A 16,587-nucleotide genomic window follows, 5' to 3' on the forward strand; every position below is an offset into this window, starting at 1 on the left:
GTGAGGAGAGGAGATATTTAATAGCAGGGGATTGAAAATTCCTGCTCTCTGCATGTTCACTTCTGCATTGGAAAGGAGGTTTTCTTTCTAATGCACGCTTGTCTTCTCTTTCTCTCCATAAACCTACTCCCCTTCAGTTGGTGTGTTGCCTGTAAAATCTGATAAATTCTGTCGCCACAGGTGACGGCACAGGATGTGCGCAAGGAAAGTCCCCTGCTCTTCAAATTCCGTGCCAAGTTCTACCCGGAGGATGTGGCAGAGGAGCTGATCCAGGACATCACGCAGCGCCTCTTCTTCCTCCAAGTGAAGGAGGCAATCCTGAATGATGACATTTATTGCCCTCCAGAAACAGCTGTCCTCCTGGCTTCTTATGCTGTCCAGTCAAAATATGGTGACTTTAACAAAGAGGTGCACAAGCTTGGCTACCTTGCTAGTGACAAACTGCTCCCGCAGAGGTAAGTGAACCTCATAGTCTTAGAGTTTCTGTGCCCTAAAGAATTTGGGATTTTTTTGTCTTGATTGGACTGTACAGAATGAAATCCAGCCTTATGTGTTTCCATGAGCATGGGGATTGGTATTCACTTAAGAGCTTTAATCTTAAAGATCCTATTGCTGCTGAAGAAACTCTAATCAGAAGTAGTGGGAGAAGCTCTGAAAAATAAAAATGTAATGGTACAAGAAGAAACACAACTGGGTGGGATTTGACAGGAGTCTGAATATTTGCCTCTGTTTCCCTAGCTAGCCTTGTAATAAAAGTGTGTCTTGGACCACCTGTGTGAAGGAGTTGTGTGCCAATGGAGTGCTCAATGAAATATTGCTCAGGAGTGATGTGACTGCATGTATGTAGATGTAGTGGTTGGTCTCAAACATCCCATGTGCTCTTCTGATGTGCTTCCATTTCCTTTCCAGAGTTCTGGAGCAGCACAAACTTAACAAGGACCAGTGGGAGGAGAGGATCCAGGTGTGGCATGAGGAACATCGAGGAATGATTAGGTAACTGATGCAGTGTGGAACTGCTGAATGTAAAGTAGCGTGAATATGCTAGTGCATAACATCAATGTAAAAATCCACAGCTTACTCCAGGATGGCTGTTGGTGTTCCTCAGGTTATTCTTCTAAAGAAGAACTAGGTTCATGTACCTCTACCCTTGCTAGTCTACACTGGCTGGCTGTTTGTAATATAGCAAAGCTAAACTTACTGATCTTGTCCACTATTATCTTCTGGGGTGATACTTGGAAATTTCCCAGCTTGTTGCTGCTCTATCCATGTAGGAAGACAGCACCTTCTCGCTCTAATGACTTAAATGGACTGAGAAAGGAATGTCTGCTTTCTTTTTGCATGTTGCAGAGAAGATGCTGTCTTGGAGTACCTGAAAATTGCACAGGATCTGGAAATGTATGGTGTGAACTACTTCAGCATTAAGAACAAGAAGGGCTCTGAACTCTGGCTAGGTGTAGATGCTCTTGGACTCAACATTTATGAGCAGAACGACAGGTAATAAAACCTATCTTTTTGTCACTGCCTTCAGCTTCTTTCCAGTACAAAGGAATATTCGAAGTAATCTTTTTTTGGAAGTCAAGTATCTTAAACTAAACCCTACTATCTCTGTATTATTCTTGGCTGCATTTCTGATGCAGCCAGAAAGATCTGGTAGTCAATCCACTACATAAACAGTTGATGTGAGGAAACGCTTTCGTAAAACATGTTACTTTGGACCAAAAAATATAAGAAGCTGTCAAATCTCATCAAGCTCATTTCACTTGCGTCCCAAGTCTTCCTGCCACAGATACATTCTTCAGTTACAGTTTATATTAAAAAAAAAAAAGGGGGGGTATTAAAGGAGTTTCCTATGTTTGTAGTTCATGTTTACGTCTCCAATTTTATTTGCTGATTCCAGTCAGTATTAGAGTACTGAAATATCATGAGGGCTGATTTGGCAGAATTTTAGGCTTTGCATTGTAGGCCAAGAATTTGGAATGACTTGGGGCTTCTATCTCCTTTGCTTTCCATTTCTGCAGGCTAACACCGAAAATTGGATTCCCTTGGAGTGAGATCAGAAATATCTCATTCAATGACAAGAAGTTTGTTATCAAGCCTATTGACAAGAAAGCACCAGTAAGAAGCAACATTTGACCTAATATATATTTTTTTAAACTTTCAGCGCTTTTTTGTTGTTGTTGAATGATCAGGCTTTTTACTGCATATAATCTCTTTACCAATAATATCAATGCTACTTACTACCTAATCTGTTCAGGGCAGTATGCACAGAATGGGCCTGATAGCAGATATATAGAGTTTAGTTCTGGCTAGGAGAGGAGAAAATTGTTCAGCCTAACCTTAAGCTATTCAAAGTCAGTGGAAGAGGCAGACTCTTGGCTTAGGGTTTCCAGTTCTCTTAAGGCCACTCAGTTCTCTGCTGTTACAGTTAAAGATCTGAGGCACCTCTGTTAGAAGCAAATGCTTCCTATGCAGCCTGTCGGATTTAGTAGTGTTCAGGAAAGTCTTTTGCAGTTTTTTCCTCAAGTGTAGTGTTTGTCACCCTACTTGAAGCTGAAGCTTCAGGTCATCTTGTAGGGTATGCTAGGAACGTTTTTTTTTTCCTTCTAGACTTTTAACAGACATAATTCAGCTTGGTTTCATCTTCAAGGCTCCTTAATTTTCCGTGTGTCTGCTGACACCTCTCTTCTCCTTCCTCTGGTCACTCGTTTCACTACTGCTTGGAAAACATTTGCTGCTGCTGTTGCTCCTTGTTAACAGAACAAAGTTATTTATCCACAGGACATAATGTTTAACACCATTCTGGCATAAGACAAAACATTACACTTCATGTGGTTGGCAAGACCACTGCATTAAATAACCACGTGGGAGGAAAGGTGGGGCAAGTCATAGTTTCAGTGTGTCTGGTAAACCAGCCTGTGATTGTGTTTGTAATAAAACCATGAATCTAAGTCAATATGTACTCTACGTACTAGAAGTGCTTTACAGTGAAGCACAGTGTGCTGTAACAGCAAGTTGGGCACTTCTGCCCTGTGTGTATTTATCAGGTTGAAATTCATTCCTGAAAGACAGGTGTCTGATTACCACCACTGATAAATTAGATACTGGTGAGAAAAGCTGTCTAACAGTTCTAGGAAGTTCAGGGTTTTGAGATGTATTGCATTCAGAGGGCTGTTTCTACTGAAGGAATAAGTCTAATGCTGCTATCTCCTTGTTCCAAGGACTTTGTATTCTACGCCCCTCGGTTACGGATTAACAAGCGAATCTTGGCGCTTTGCATGGGGAACCATGAGCTCTACATGCGCAGACGTAAACCAGATACCATTGAGGTGCAGCAGATGAAAGCGCAGGCTCGGGAGGAGAAGCATCAGAAACAGATGGAGAGGTTGGTAGGGTTCTATGTAATTGGACTTGGCTGATCAATGCACAGTAGCATCATGTGCTAGCAAAATTGCTAACAGCACTGTATTATTAATCTGCTTGAGCCAAAGATGGGGCGGATTGCTTTATGCTTCACTAGATCTAACAGGATGATGGAAGTAGCACTCATTACAAGGGTGACCCACTGTCAGGCTCTTAAGTTAAATATATGTCCATCTATTTGACAGGACTCAGATGAGTCTTGATATAAGGAGTTTTCCCTTGGCGACATTGTTGTTATGAGTACCCCATTGAGATAAAGGTCAGCAGGGCTTTTTCTCCCTGCATTTCACTTCAAAGGGATACGGATGGATTAAAGCTGATCAGCTCAGTGCTGTAGCGCACATCTCTGGCATGCTCATAGCTTTACCAGGAAGTGCTCCAGTTTGAGTAGTTGTTAATGCTAAACTGCATTGTGACCTTCCCCCTCATCAGAGCCCTGCTGGAGAATGAGAAGAAAAAGAGGGAGTTGGCAGAAAAGGAGAAGGAAAAGATTGAACGTGAGAAAGAGGAGTTAATGGAGAGACTCAAGCAAATTGAGGAGCAAACCAAGAGAGCTCAGCAAGGTAATATGGGAATACTGGAGTATTTCCTAGATGCATGTTCTGAGTGAGAAGGGTTACTGAGTAGTAAAGCCAGGAGCATCTCTGAACCATTTGGTGCTCCAGTATTGTGTGCTAAGTGTGTTAGGGCCCTGTTTTTGCAGAACTGATTTAGCCTTCTGAAGTTCAAAGTAACCTCTCAGTCTGCAACTGCTGAAGTATAGCTTGCATTAAGGAGGTGGGTGGCAGCCGGGTTGCCTCTCTGACAGTCAGAATACCTTATAGCTGTCCATGTGCTGGCTGGAAGCTTTATCCCAGCACCCCTGTGAGAAGAAGAAGTCAGGAAGCATAGTACCTGTTACATTGGCCAGCACTCTGGTCCTTACTGTCTAATTGCTTGGCCAGTGTTACAGTGCAGTGTTATCCAGGCAAAATGCTGTATCCTTCTCTGCCTCTAAAGACTCAGTTTTGGGCTGGGTACTTCCTCACAAATCCTATTAGGCAAGTAATCTCCTGGCTTTGAACAGGCCTGGCTCTGAGTCTTCCAGCTCCAGTTGTATGTGAAGGGGAGGAAATGGGAGAATTGCTTGCATGTCTCCTTTACCCCTTCCTGTGAAGGGAAACCCCTATCCAGGAGGTAGGGGCACCTTCTTCTACAGCCATTCTATACTTGGTCTCTCTTCAAATGCACTCTGCTGTTTTTTCAGAACTGGAAGAACAGACCCGCAGAGCCATGGAGCTGGAACAGGAGAGAAAACGAGCTCAGGAGGAAGCAGAGAAACTGGCTAAAGAACGCCGAGAAGCAGAAGAGGCAAAGGAGGCCCTCCTGAAAGCATCCCATGATCAACAAAAGACCCAGGAACAACTGGTAAGTGGGTGAGCTAAAAATCTGGTAGGGAAGATAGTTGCAGGGTAAGGATCTAAGCTCTCAGAGCAAACTAGACTATGAATATAATGGGAGGCATAGTTTGATTCTTTAGTTTTTAGCCTCAGGCAGATGAGCTTGTACCTAAATGCAAGTATATTTGTACAGTATGTTTGGGTTGTGGTCTTTGCACACTGTTGTAAGCAGTGCTGAGAACAGAGTGTGGAGCTCCCTAATTGCTTTCCCTGGCTTGGGTTCAAAGAAGTAAGATCTGTAGCTCTGCAAAAACTTTTTTGACTTCCTATTGCCTTGCATCATGGAGATACCAGTGGGACTGAAGTATACAAAAAGGCTTTCTCCTTACCGAAAAGGTGTTAAAGATACTCATTTTATTCAGGCTTGGACTAAACACTTCATTTAGCAGATACTTGGGTTTTGTCCCCACTAAAAGCATTTCTTTTGCAGGCTGCTGAGATGGCAGAACTCACATCTAGGATCACGCAGCTGGAGCTAGCCAGGCAGAAGAAGGAGAGTGAGGCCCAGGAGTGGCAACAGAAGGTAAAGCAGAATCCGAACAAACAGCAGAATTTTTCCTGGAACTGCTCTTTATTCTGTTGTGTGACCTGCCACACTACACTGTCTGTCTGCAAGCTTAAGGCTGTTGCAGAGACACAGCTTTGCTCTTCCTGGTGGAATGAGTGCCCTATTCTAACTCCAGGTAGAAATAGTTTGTCTCATTAGTTTGACTCATTTTCCATGAATTGTAACCATTCTTCAAATGTCCGAAGTGCTAGCCAGCAGAAGGTTTTGCAAGTGATTGGTGGCTGGAAACATATCAGTTCAGTGTGCAATAGCTGCAGGGCTTGCTTTATGCACTAAGTAGTGCTTCTGTGCACTCCTTCTGGGCAGAAGTCTTTTGCACTGCAAAGAAACTTTGTCTTCAGGATTACACTGTCTAACCCCTGTGGTTATCTTACTGCAGGCGCAGATGGTGCAGGAGGATCTTGAAAAGACCAAAGAGGAGTTGAAGACTGCCATGAGCACCCCCCACGTCGCTGAGCCCATGCATGCTGAGAATGAGCACGATGACGAGCAGGATGAGAATGCTGCAGAGGCCAGTGCCGAGCTGCGGTCGGAGGCCACCATCAAGGACCGCAGTGAGGAGGAGCGCACCACTGAAGCAGAGAAGAATGAACGGGTCCAGAAACACTTGAAGGTAAAAAGTTGGCAGCAGAGAGAGCCCGTGTGTCTGGGTGCTGCCTCTGTTGTTCTTGCCATTAATGCAGCTGGCAGGTATCATTGTTAAGAAAGAAAGGAATCATGATCTTGCCAATTAGTTTAGTAACCGCAGAAGAGCGTGGCAGATCTTGTCTCCTGGCACTTGTCTTCCATTTCATCGGTAATAGTGAAGCATTTTCAAGTGGTGCCAAGAAGCAGCATCTGTCAGATGTAGCGTGCTCGTGTGAGTCTTGCCAGCCATCTGACAGCTGTTCGTAGCCCTGCCTGCAATGAATTGGAGGACTCGGTCCAGTTCCTATCAAGCAGCTGTCAGTAACTGTCTGACTAGGTTGCACTGCTAAACTCTGAGAGCAGCCCACTAGGACCCAGCATGGGGGGAGCAATGCTGCCCCTCCTTGTTGTAAGGATCACCAGTGTCCTGCTGTTGACTATTCCCAATCATTTTGTTGTACTGCCTGCTACCTGCCTGACTGCAGCAGTTTTTGCTTGTTCTGCCTCATGCTGTGGTGGTTTTGCACAGGCAGATTGACAGAAGTGCCCTTTGTCTTCCACAGCGAGTTTTAGTGGTCAAAGGCTAGTAATTGCTCTATTTTGGCAAGACATTCTTGATGTCTTTAGGGATCCCTCCACCAGACTTTTCCACTCTTCCTCTGAAGTAGACTGATAACCGTTTTTTTTTCTTGTGCTAGACAAAGATAAACAGGGTAAGAGTACCTGATGCTTTCTACCTTCAAATGTTAGGGAAAGATACTAACTTACGTAAGTGAGGTTTCCTGTTTCCATGGGTATTGAATCTTTAGGAGAGCTGGATGAGGAAGGCTCTTTCTGAGAGAATGGCATATGCTAACCCCTTCCTATCTGTTTCCCCTCTTCCAAAGGCTCTTTCCTCGGAGCTGGCAAACGCTAGGGATGAAACCAAGAAGACAGCCAATGACATGATCCATGCTGAGAACATGCGGCTGGGCCGAGACAAATACAAGACCCTCCGTCAGATTCGGCAGGGCAATACCAAGCAGCGCATTGATGAGTTCGAGTCCATGTAAACTCTCCCCTGCACCTGCTGCCCCGCACTCTTCTCCCCTCTTTCCCATCCTCTCCCATCACTCACTCGTAATCGTGCTGTGCTGGAACCACTACAGAAGAGTGAACATGGTCTTATTTATAGAGTTTTGGGCAAGTGCTGCAGTTCAGCAACAGAGGGAAAAACCAACATCTGCATCTTCCTGGGGGTGGCTGGGGAAAGCAAGCTTGTATTGGGGCAAATTTGAAATTGCTTGGCTTTGGGTAAAGTCTCACTGCATTTAGTTTTGTATTGCTTGTTGAAATGGCTGTGTTGCTGCTCTCTCCCACTGGGTAAAGAGGCCATCAGATACTTTGACTGAATTACTTTGAGTAAACTGCTACAGTTTGACACCGTGCCTTCCTACTAACTTGCGCAAACTTCAATATTAAGCTTAATGGCCAGGGTCTAAATTTCTGACTTTATACAGGGTCTGACTCATGTAGCTGAGAAAGGGAGGCTGGAGGTAGGGAATAAGGGTTGACAGTATAATACAGACTTTCTTCTAAAAGACCAAAGCTTTTGACCTTAAAACTTAAGCAGGCAAAATACATAAACAGTGGTGTTAATAACATCTTGTATGACCCTGCTGGTGTTAGCTTTTCTTTTTTAATGATGAAATTTTGAATCTCCTAATCATGTGGAGGCCTTTGGAATATTTCCACTGAAGTGTGTTTTGGACCATCAACTTCCCTGTTTTCCAGAAGAAGTGTTTTCCTCTGGGTAAATTGCTTTGTTTACTGTCACTTGTCTGACTTGAATGTAACCAGTGAAGCAGAAATAGCTAAAGAACATTGCCTTACATTTTGGGGTCACCAATGGAAACCTAGAGGGATAGGCAGAAATGCGAAGAACTAAAACTTGTTGTAGCTATGTTTTCCCTTGCTGTAAAACAGTATACTCCTGGTTGTGGAATGGGATTTCAGGTGTCCAGAAGAGGCCTTTTTAACACATAGTCATTGGTGCCTTATGACTGTGTATAGATCTACTGTAGCTCAGATGTCTTTGCTTAAACCAGATATAATCATAAAAAGTGATGAGCAGCTGGGGACCAAAAATTACTTTTGTATCTGAGTCATGTACAAGTTTGAATCTGTCTTCCTAGCTTCCAGCAACATCCGAGGGGAGAGGATCATGAAGCATTTGTCCAGCTGCTGCCTTAATCTTCACTAGCATTCTGCTAGGTCCCTGGCTCAGATGTTTTTCCTTCCCCAGAAGGATGTGTTGCCCCTTTGCAGCTTTGAGAACAGAGGGCTCTGTCTATTAGAAATAGACCCTAGTGGCTGTGAGAAGACTTGGCCTGAGAGCCAGTTGTAACAATTGCCAGTGCCCTTGACATCCTGTCTTCCTAGCTATCCATTCCTGTCCGTGCTGTAGCTACCCAGAATCCTTTCCTCCATTTCTGGGGAAGGATCAGCCATGTATGCTCAGGGTTGAATTGGATTTTGCCTTGATCCTTCATAGAAGGAAAACTTCAACTTTAGAAGAGGCCTTTTACAAATGGATTCCATCTAAAATGGAGTTCTCCTTTGCTTTGCCCTCCTTGGATTAGCCTGTCCCTATAGGAAGTCATCAGGCTAGCCTGTAATTTAATTTCTTGCCTAGCATGATCCTAAATCTTACAGCTTTCTCAGTTTTATGGATGTCTCTCTTGTCTCTATGGTATCACTGTTAGTGGTGGTAGAAGGAAAACATCTGAATATGCTAGGACTCTTTCAGCTACCTACACTGTGGAAAAGGTAAAGGGGAGTGTGCCAAAAAGAAATGTTCATGTCAGTGTTAATAAACTGCAGTATTTCCCCAAGAGTTCCTTGGGCTGCTAGCAACAACCTCACCAGTGCTGTATTTTTTTGGAAGCAATACAAGTCTGTGTGGAGATCCACACGATGCCAACCAACCAAACCTCTGTTAGGAGCATCACTTCGTGCTCCTTCTACACATCCAGCAAAGTCACGTGGGAGCCCCCTTCTCTCCCCTGGCCGCAGCGTGTCTTTGGCGAGTGGACACGGGAAGCCTTGAGTTGGCCAAAAACACATGCCCCAGTGCTTTGAATGTCACCAATGAAAGATTGCAGTTAAACTTGTCAGAACTGATTTGCATATTTCTTTACTGAAGGGTTATTGGCACTGGCTCTGCATGAGTCTCATTATTGGGGAACAAACAACCATTACACTTCTGTTCTGGTGCTTTAAAGCTGATTCTCAGCACTTCTGCTCTGTCCATGGCAACTACCGGTGCATCTGGGGGGGGGAAAAAAAGCCCTTATTGCATTTTAATAGTTTCCTAATGAGAAGATATATGGTGCCTGGAATATGTGTTCAAATAATAAACCAGTAAACCTCTTTCTGCTTTGATGGGTCACATAATACTGCTGAACTCATGTATTACAATGCTGGCATGACTTCTGTTTATAGTTTTTGTTTTTTTTATGTCGTTCTAATTCCAAATGGTCAAATACAGGAATAGAACGGCTTGTGCCAGTGAGTCCACCAAACTCCTTGTGTAGTTGTTTCAGCCCTGCCCTCTTCTTAACCAGTATTATATTACAGTGGTATCTAATGATATCTGATTTCAATATTTCTAGCTATGCACAATTAGAAAATATTAGTCATGGGGCGGAGGATATTTTTATGGTTCCCCATCCCTTGAAAATGTATACTGTATTGTAAAGAGATGATATTTTGCAAGAAAACTAATGTAAGAAGCTTTCAGTATTACAGTGAGATTTCTAGACATGTTTTTTTTATTTTCTAGACTACAGTGAGTTTTTCTTCCTCTCCTTGTTCCAAACTAATTGGATTTATACTCCTCTTAGGGTTGGGGGGAGGGAATTACCTTATCAAATGTTTGCCTGGCTTATTTTTTCTTTTCTTTTTTTTTTTTCTTTTTGGTTGCTGTAAATTATGTTGATTTTTGTTTTGTTTTGACCAATCTTTTTGCTAGTTTTTATTAAAGTATCAGTTCCTTGTGGGGTAATTCATGGGTCCATGTGGTTATCTGCAAAGAGCCTCAATAGTAAGTTTTTTTTTTTTTTTTTTCTCCCTATTTGGAGGAGTTGTTAAAACCCATACCTTGTTCTTCCTACAGTGCCAATAAAGTTTAGAGAAGTTCAACAGAAAGTGTCTGGATGATTGCTTAAGGCTTTCTTTGAGTCTGGCGCTGCGTTTCCCAATTAAATGCGTCTGCCGTGTGGTGTCTTAGCGGTCAGCCTTCCCACAAGCCAGGAGGTTGTGCTCGATTCTGGAGGATGCAAGCGGCCGCTTGAGCGACCCCCTGCCTCACGTGGTGGGGGCCCTCGGGGCACCCGAGCAGAGCTAACGCCGCATGGGGAAGGGGAGCGTGAATTTGTGTTGGGTTTAACACGCTTGCCGCCTGAGGGAGGAGACCCAGCTCTGGGCACCCGTCGCCAGCGCGCTCCCGCATGCCTGGCTGTGCCCGGTGGGAGTCCAGTGCCTGGGTGGCCTGGCCATGGCGCCCGCCGGAGACCTGCCGATGGGTCTATCCTGGTCCGGCCACGCACTGGGATTTCGACCTCCGCTGCTTTGCCCTGGCTGTCTCCCTACCTGCCTTTCCTGAGGTCTCAGGACTGAGTCCGGTGAAGGAAGAGCATGGCTACTATTACATGTATTTTTAGGCATTTAAATGTCTAATTACGTTACATTTACCTTGTCTATGAAGTGTGGAGCGAGGGAGGATTTGCAATCCGTCAGGCTTGGAATGGCTTCAATTCCTGTAGGAAGGAATGAGGAAGACTTGCTTTCCAGCACCCCCAAAACCTGAAGACCACTAGAAGAACTACACGTGCATCTCATTCTGCCATACTGCCATCTTCAAGTGAAGGTTAGTCTGGAGAAGGTTGCTCTTGCAAATGGTACTCTGCACTCATTCCCAGAAGGACAATATCTTCCAGCTTGTGCTTACATTTCTGTGGTCTCTGAAGACTGTGTGCCTGCAGCCAGATTACTATTCTGCACGAGTGTCCTAGGTTTCATTGCATTCCATTGCCTATGTCTGTAAAGACTTAAGATGCTCAGTAATTCTCCAAGCGTAGTTAGATATAGCTATATTCAGTCTATCTTTGAAGGAACGGAATCGCAAAATATTAATGGCTGAAGGCTGCTTCTGTGCAGTAAAAAAACCCCTGATTCCTATAACCTCTTGGGAGGTATTTGGTTGTTTGGGAATCAAAAGTTTGTGTTTAACCTGCACTTTGTATGGATAGCTTCAGCTGGATTTGCTGTTCTGTCTGTGGTACACTTCAAGTCTAATCTAGGCTACACCTGCAAGTGCCAGGGGCCAAGATGCTTTTGTCTGGGAGACAGGAGCAGACCGGTGGATAAAAGGCCCTCAGGAGAGCTGGGGACCTGAGATGCTGCCCTTCGCTAGGGTCTGAAATGTGGCTTTATTAAGCAGCGCCGCTTACTAAGACCTCTAATGTAAAGAAGAGCCAATGTAACTCTGGAGTCATGTTTCTTTGAGATAAATCTGCCTGATGGACTGATGTTTTTTTTAATCCCCCTGCTCAGAATGCAGTGCAGCTATCAGAAGTATGAGTATCTCCTCTCCTCCTGGTTGCTTTTTCTTTCTCTTGTTTTTACTTCCCAAGACTGGGAATTACAAGGGGTTGCTCTCCAAGTTTGGATTTGTTTTATGAAGTCCTGTAGGTGCTGCTCTAGCTGGATGACAAACTTGTTGCTCGCTTCCTCAGACTAATGCACCAGGAGGGAAGCACGGGCATTTTTTTCAGTGACCTGGTGTTAGATCCCCCGTGAACAGATAAGCCGGATCTAGTCTTTTGGCCACTTCCTTTTTCTACGCTGAACAATAATAGGATGTAAACACCCACTGATGCCAAGCTTATCAGTTCAGGTCAACTAGCGTAGGATACTGTCAATAGCAATAGTAATTTAGAAAAGTAATCTAGGTTAAATTTTGCTCTCATCTTGTAAGCACAGGACCCTTTAACTTTCAATACCACTTTCCTCTTGAGGTCTATTTTGGGCTGTGGAGATGGCAGAGTAGTCTGAGACACCAAACAAGCTTTGTTTCCCCATTTCTCCTGTTAGCTAGTACTGAGAGCTGTTACTTGTACCTGTTACCTGGCTTCGGAGTGGGAGGTTGAGTTCAGTCTCCAGGGTCTCATACTGCAGTGGCTCTTTGTCATTAAGTAGCTGCCTCTGTTGTTTTCAAACATCTTGCAAAGCTGGATAATGCGGTATACAAGGTAAGGTATGTTGATCACAGATTGTTGCATGGCAGCTGCTTGAACACCTACAAAGGCAGAATATCTCCCAAAGGGCAAACAGAGAATAACCGCAATGTAGCTTGTTTGCCCTGTACAATCAGTGTTGCCGCTCTGTTGAGTGCTGCTTTCTCAGCTGCACATAACTCAGTTCTTGTGCACACAGTCTAAACACTTTATGCCAGTGTATAACCAGAGCACTTAACAATTGGCAGAGAACAGTGGAATTCACCTGTGACAGACGTCAGCTCAGAACTGCTGCATACCTTCATGCAAGTTGATGCCATGTGAGATCTGTTGATGTCTTTTCCCTTGCAGGAAAATCAGCTTGTTTGTAAGAAAAAGAATCTCAGCCTCAGTGCATCTAGTGTTAGGGAGAGTCTGGCTTTTGTCTTGCAGGTATCTGCAGCTCTCATTTAAACGCATTATGGACAAGGATGTAAGTCCCTAGTACAGGACAATGCCTAAATGAACATCTAATGCCAAGTGACGGGTTAAGGTCTAGTAATTTTAAGAGGGACTGTCAGGACAGAGGGCAGGATGAACAGAGGAGGAAAGAACAAGGTAGAGGTGTCAAGGAAAAATTAGTGGTGAGACTGGAAAAAAAGACATATTGGAAGTTTCTGGAGGGGACTAAAATGCACTTGGTCTCAGTAGGTCTTAATTCTATCAGTACAGCTTTCTGGTGAGCAGAGCTTGTTGGAAAATTACAAGTCTTTCGCCTCCAATAGTGATCTTTTAAAGAAATACAAACCAGGGTTGCTTTTCCATCAAGATTGAGGGAGGGTCAAGGGGATGTGGAATATCCCAGTCTTGAGCTGGGAGGCTGCAGTGAAGGCTGCCTGTACCCCACAGGCAGCGGTATTGCCCTCCCATCCATCTTCAAAGCATCCTTGACTGACTGAAGGAGAAGCATCTGCTGCTGTGAGTGAAGGACGTGGCGAGGGCACTGTAACTTTGTGGTGGCCTTCACCCAGCCAGGCAGCAGCTACATCACCAGGTGCTGGGGTAGCTGCTGGCAGAAGCCCTGTTATGAATTCGTTTGTTTCCTTGCTGCGGGGTTAGCTCATCTCTGATGATGGCTTTACTGCCCTCTTGCTTCTAGTGCTGAAAATTTGGCCCTTTTGTTCGTAGCCTCTTAGGAGGCTGCTAAGCATTTAGAGAAAGGTCAGAGGAAGCAAATGGTCGTCTTGTCTGACAGATGTGGGAACTGAAGCACAGTGTTTCAAACCTTCTCCCCAGCTCTCCAGCTGTGACCAGTCAGTGCCAGAGACTGGAGCACGCACCTTGTCTGGAGGCTCGGGCTCAGCACGCCGTTTTGGGCAGCCCCTGTGCCTGCCCCTGCGGGCTGGGAGGCAGCAGTAACTGGTGGGCTGGGCTGCATCAGCCTGGCTTTCCTGAGCGCAGCGTGTCCTATCTGCTTGTCTTAGCAGCTTGTCCTGTAACAGGAAAGGGTGGTTAATGGATTTTCAAGGGGATGATGGGGATGGGAATTTTGTTCAGTGACTTTAATTTTATGTATGTAAGCAGCTTCTATCAAGTTATAGGGATATTTGTGCTGGATGAGGAGATGGGCTCGGGAGGAGGTCAGGGACGGGACATTTTTGCTGTTTAAGAAGGAAGGCTAGGCTCTGGCAGCCCTGGTTATGCCTGGGTCTGTGTGTCTGCCACTGATTAAAGCTCCTGAGACTTCATCCTCAGTGACAGCACAGACTTGTCTGGCTACCTCTTGGCAGCGGCGACGCTTGTGCCGCTCTGCCGAACTCTGGCAAGAGCACTTCTTTGTCTTAGGTGCATGTTTTATCTATTTCCCCTCACCCTTGGAGGCCAACCAGGAATCCTTTCTCCCTTCTTCTGCCCTCTCACACCCAGACCGCCTGCCCTCACACTGATCTGGAGGAGAGCATGGACCAGCCTTACTTGCTCCAGCTAGTGACAGAGCTGCTTCTGTGCTGGGAGACAGAGCTAGTCTTCAGCTGTGTCACAGCTGACGTCGAGGAGCTGCTTGCTCAATGCCCCTCGCTCTCCTCTGGGTGTTTTTCCTTTGGGAGTTGCACTGCTGAGCACGTGGGGTTTTAGCAAATGCTGATTCAAGTGGTGGCAGAGTAACTCTCACAAACCCAGAACCACAGCATCACTAAAACTGTATTAATGTGTATATTAATAACTACATGATTAAACCAGGATTTTCATGTGCCTTCGGAGAGGCAGTAGGCTAATACAATAATTTTTAAACCTTCTCTCCAGGGTCTCTTGGAAGCCACAAGGTTAGCAGAAGAGCTCTTCTGGTTAGAGCTGTTTGCACAGGGCGTCCTGTGTCTGAAGGAACCGATGCAAGGCTGCCGTGTGCTGATTATGCCTATGTGTTTGCTGAACATGCCCATAGAAGGACTGAAACGCGAATGGTGGCCAGCGGAGCTGAGTCTGGTATCCAGGAAGTCTGAGTGTGCTTCCGGCTCTGGAGGCTGCAATGCTGTTGAGTAATTTCTTTTTGGATCAGAGAAGTGCTGCATTCAATCTGATTACTTCTTACACGGATATCAGGGATGGGGTGGAGTTAACAGCATCTTGCAGCCTGTTGCGAACATCTGGGTGAGAGTCCCCAGGCTGAGTGAGGAGGGGGAGATTGTCCTCTGCAGCGCAGAAGAGATTGGGCAATGTATTTCGGGCTAGAAAACCACTTCCTTCTAGCGTGCACTGAGACGACGCCGGGCGCGTAGGCGCAGCCGTTGCATCGGGGCAGAATGTGACCTGCTGGCGAGCAAGGGGGGTGTGCATGCCCTGGTGAACATCTGGCTCCTGCCAAATTTCTGTGAAGCAGAGCTTAGGATTCACTTCCACTGTGCCCGTCTTACCCTTGAAGCATGTGCTGACCTCCAAAGCAATTTTTTGAGGGGCTTCATCAAGGCACAAGGTTTTTTGTTTGGTTGGTTTGAGGGTTATTTTTGGTTTATTGAGGGTGGGGGGCTTGCAAGGCTTTCTATTTGTGCCCTGGGCTAAATGAACAGGGGCTTGCTTGGGAAAGGCTGCATTTTACTTCTAGGCTGGCTGCTAGGTAGGGGCAGAGGAGAGAGAAGCAGGCCTTGCTTTGTTCCTTTGTCCTGTTTCAAAGACCTTAAAACAGGCTCTTGGCAGCCGGTATGGGGCCCCCAGGGGGGCTGCTCCTGGTTTAGCCAGTGGACAGTTGCCCCCTTCACACTCCTGACTCCCCTTGGGTTTGTGTGTGATGATCTTGGCCCCAATGTTCCTCGCAGTGTTGGCCCCTCTCCCATCTGGTGGCATTGACCTGTCACTTGCTGTGCTCTGAGTTCCAGGCAAGGAGAGGGGTCAGTGCCAGGCAAACACACGCACGTCCTTGCCATGAGAACTGCTGCGCATATATCAGGCATATCTCTCAATTCAAGGTTTGCTGGAGAGATAAGACGCTCGGTAGTTTGTTTGGATGTGCTCTGGCCCCTTTCCTGCATCTCTCATTGCAAGCCTGGCTTTCCTTTTGTGTAAATGTCTGGGAGACAGAACCGGGCCACCTGCGTCTTCCCTTGGCGGTGCCTGGAAAGTGAAAGGTGATCTGGGCAGAGTCTCTCAGTGGCAGAGGCTGCCCAGACCTATTTTAAATTGAGGGCTTAGCTGAGACCCAAGCGTTTGGGTTTGAGGCTGAAGTATTCAGGGCAGCCTGTAGATGAGAGCAAACCACCTGGGACAGCTGGCCTGAGCGTGAGGGACCACAGAGCAGAGACATTGCCCGGAGCTGCTGTCGGAGGTATCCAGCCGCTTGTCTCGCTGCCAGCTCTCCTCTGCCTGCAAATGGGGGTCAGCAGGGGAGTTTTCAAAACCTGTTCTAGAAATGAATCGAAATGGGCAATTGTTATGTTGATCAGGCCTGGCGGATTGAATTTCTGCGAAATCCCAGTGACCCTGGGCTGGGCAGTCTGACATGCACCCATGCCCACCATGTGGCCTCCTTGCTTTGGCATCGTGCCCCTGCCCCATCGCTCCCAGGGATGTACTGCAGCTGCTTCCTGGCAGAAGGCATCTTTTTGCCATTGCTAGGCTCAGAGATGGCATTCACACCACATTAAAACCCTAGTGATACTCAGCAGTTCATCTCACGCTCCCCGTGCTCACAGAGCTGCTGGTCGGGATGGAGCCAGCGGGGCGAATCCTGCAGCAGGATAACATGCATGTGTGGAGGAGCGGGGCTGGCGCACGTCATGGCTGCTGC

At 46.0% G+C, this 16,587-nt stretch overlaps 1 protein-coding gene across 2 annotated transcripts in view; it reads left to right on the forward strand.

The window, feature by feature from the left end:
• The window catches only part of MSN (moesin), a 52,890-nt gene extending 45,620 nt beyond the window's left edge, over positions 1–7,270 (forward strand). For both annotated transcript variants that reach the window (XM_067303903.1, XM_067303904.1), the window contains 10 exons: positions 181–455; positions 910–993; positions 1,348–1,494; positions 2,019–2,115; positions 3,219–3,382; positions 3,853–3,983; positions 4,667–4,827; positions 5,290–5,382; positions 5,807–6,040; positions 6,942–7,270. In XM_067303903.1, coding sequence (XP_067160004.1) covers positions 181–455; positions 910–993; positions 1,348–1,494; positions 2,019–2,115; positions 3,219–3,382; positions 3,853–3,983; positions 4,667–4,827; positions 5,290–5,382; positions 5,807–6,040; positions 6,942–7,106 — 1,551 coding nt within the window. In that variant the 3' untranslated portion in view covers positions 7,107–7,270. The remainder of the gene's footprint in view (positions 1–180; positions 456–909; positions 994–1,347; positions 1,495–2,018; positions 2,116–3,218; positions 3,383–3,852; positions 3,984–4,666; positions 4,828–5,289; positions 5,383–5,806; positions 6,041–6,941) is intronic.
• Positions 7,271–16,587: the final 9,317 nt, after the last annotated feature.

Source organism: Apteryx mantelli, chromosome 13, assembly GCF_036417845.1.
Source record: "Apteryx mantelli isolate bAptMan1 chromosome 13, bAptMan1.hap1, whole genome shotgun sequence".
Taxonomy (NCBI): Eukaryota; Metazoa; Chordata; class Aves; order Apterygiformes; family Apterygidae; genus Apteryx; species Apteryx mantelli.